We start from the raw sequence: 1,467 nt of genomic DNA, 5'->3' as shown, positions 1-1,467 counted from the left end.
TAGGTCTAGCAGGAAAACAAGAGAGACCTAATGGAGAACCAGGGGGAACGGAGGAGGGAGAGAGAGTTGGGGAGAGAGAGGGATGCAGAACTTGAGAGACTATTGAAAGCTGAGAATGAACTGAGGGTTGGGGGGGAGGGGGGAGGGGGGAAGACAGGTGGTGGTGATGGTGGAGGGCACTTGAGGGGAAGAGCACTGGTTGTTGTATGGAAAACAATTTGACAATAAAATATTATGGAAAAAAAAGAAATTAAAAAAAAAAAAGAAAAACTTCTCAGAAAATATGTAGTGGAGAGTGGAGATGAAAACGTCTTTGATTTTTCCAGGAGATAAATTTGAAATGGAAAACATTTGTAAGAGTGATATTTGAAGCTTATCAATCGTTTATTCCTGGAGCCCCTGGGTGGCTCAGTCAGGTAAGTGTCTGACTTTGGCACAGGTCATGATCTTGTGGATCGTGGGTTCGAGTCCCACATTGGGCTCTATGCTAACAGCTCAGAGCCTGGAGCCTGCTTCAGATTCTGTGTCTCGCTCTCTGTCTGACCCTCGGCTGCTCATGCCCTGTCTCTCTCTGTCTCTCAAAAATAAATAAATTTTAGTTTAATATTCACAAATTCATCAATGTGATACATCACATCAACAAAAGAAAAGATAAAAATCATATGATCCTGTCGATAGATGCAGAAAAATCATTTGACAAAATATATCACCCTTTCTTAATAAAAACCCTTGAGAAAGTCGGAATAGAAGGGACTTACCTAAACATTATAAAAGCAGTTTATGAAAAACCCACAGCTAATATCATCCTCAATGGGGAAAAACTGAGAGCTTCCCCCTGAGATCAGGAACACGACAGGGGTGTCCACTCTCATCACTGTTGTTTAACATAGTGCTGGAAGTCCTAGCATCAGCAATTAGACAACAAAAGGAAATAAAAGACATCAGAATTGGCAAAGAAGAAGTCAAACTTTCACTTTTCCCAGATGACATGATACTCTACATGGAAAACCTGATTGACTCCACCAGAAGCCTTCTAGAACTGATCAATGAATTCAGTAAAGTTGCAGGGTACAAAATCAATGTACAGAAATTGGTTGCATTCCTATACACCAATAATGAAGCAGCGGAAAGAGAAATCAAGAAAGTGATCCCATTCACAATTGCACAAAAAACCATAAAATACCTAAGAGTAAACCTAACCAAGGATGTAAAAGACCTATATGATGAAAACTATAGAAAACTTATGAAAGAGATTGAAGAAGACACCAAGAAATGGAAAAACATTCCATGCTCATGGATGGGAATAAACACTGTGAAAATGTCATTACTACCCAAAGCAATCTACACATTCAATGCAATCCCCATCAAAATTGCACCAGTATTCTTCTCAAAGCTAGAACAAACTATCCTCAAATTTGTATGGAACCACATAAGACCCTGAATAGCCAAAGTAATATTGAAGAAGAA

The 1,467-nt window shown here is 39.3% G+C and overlaps 1 protein-coding gene across 1 annotated transcript in view; it reads left to right on the top strand.

Moving 5' to 3' along the window:
* The window catches only part of PLEKHG7 (pleckstrin homology and RhoGEF domain containing G7), a 31,991-nt gene that overhangs the window by 3,922 nt on the left and 26,602 nt on the right, over nucleotides 1-1,467 (top strand). Inside the window, 1 exon segment of the mRNA XM_029955445.1 lies at nucleotides 89-108. Within this exon segment, the coding sequence (XP_029811305.1) occupies nucleotides 89-108 (20 nt within the window).

Source organism: Suricata suricatta, chromosome 10 (assembly GCF_006229205.1).
Source record: "Suricata suricatta isolate VVHF042 chromosome 10, meerkat_22Aug2017_6uvM2_HiC, whole genome shotgun sequence".
Taxonomy (NCBI): domain Eukaryota; kingdom Metazoa; phylum Chordata; class Mammalia; order Carnivora; family Herpestidae; genus Suricata; species Suricata suricatta.
The sequence above is the reverse complement of the archived record's forward strand: the minus strand, read 5'-3'. Positions and strand labels throughout refer to the sequence as shown.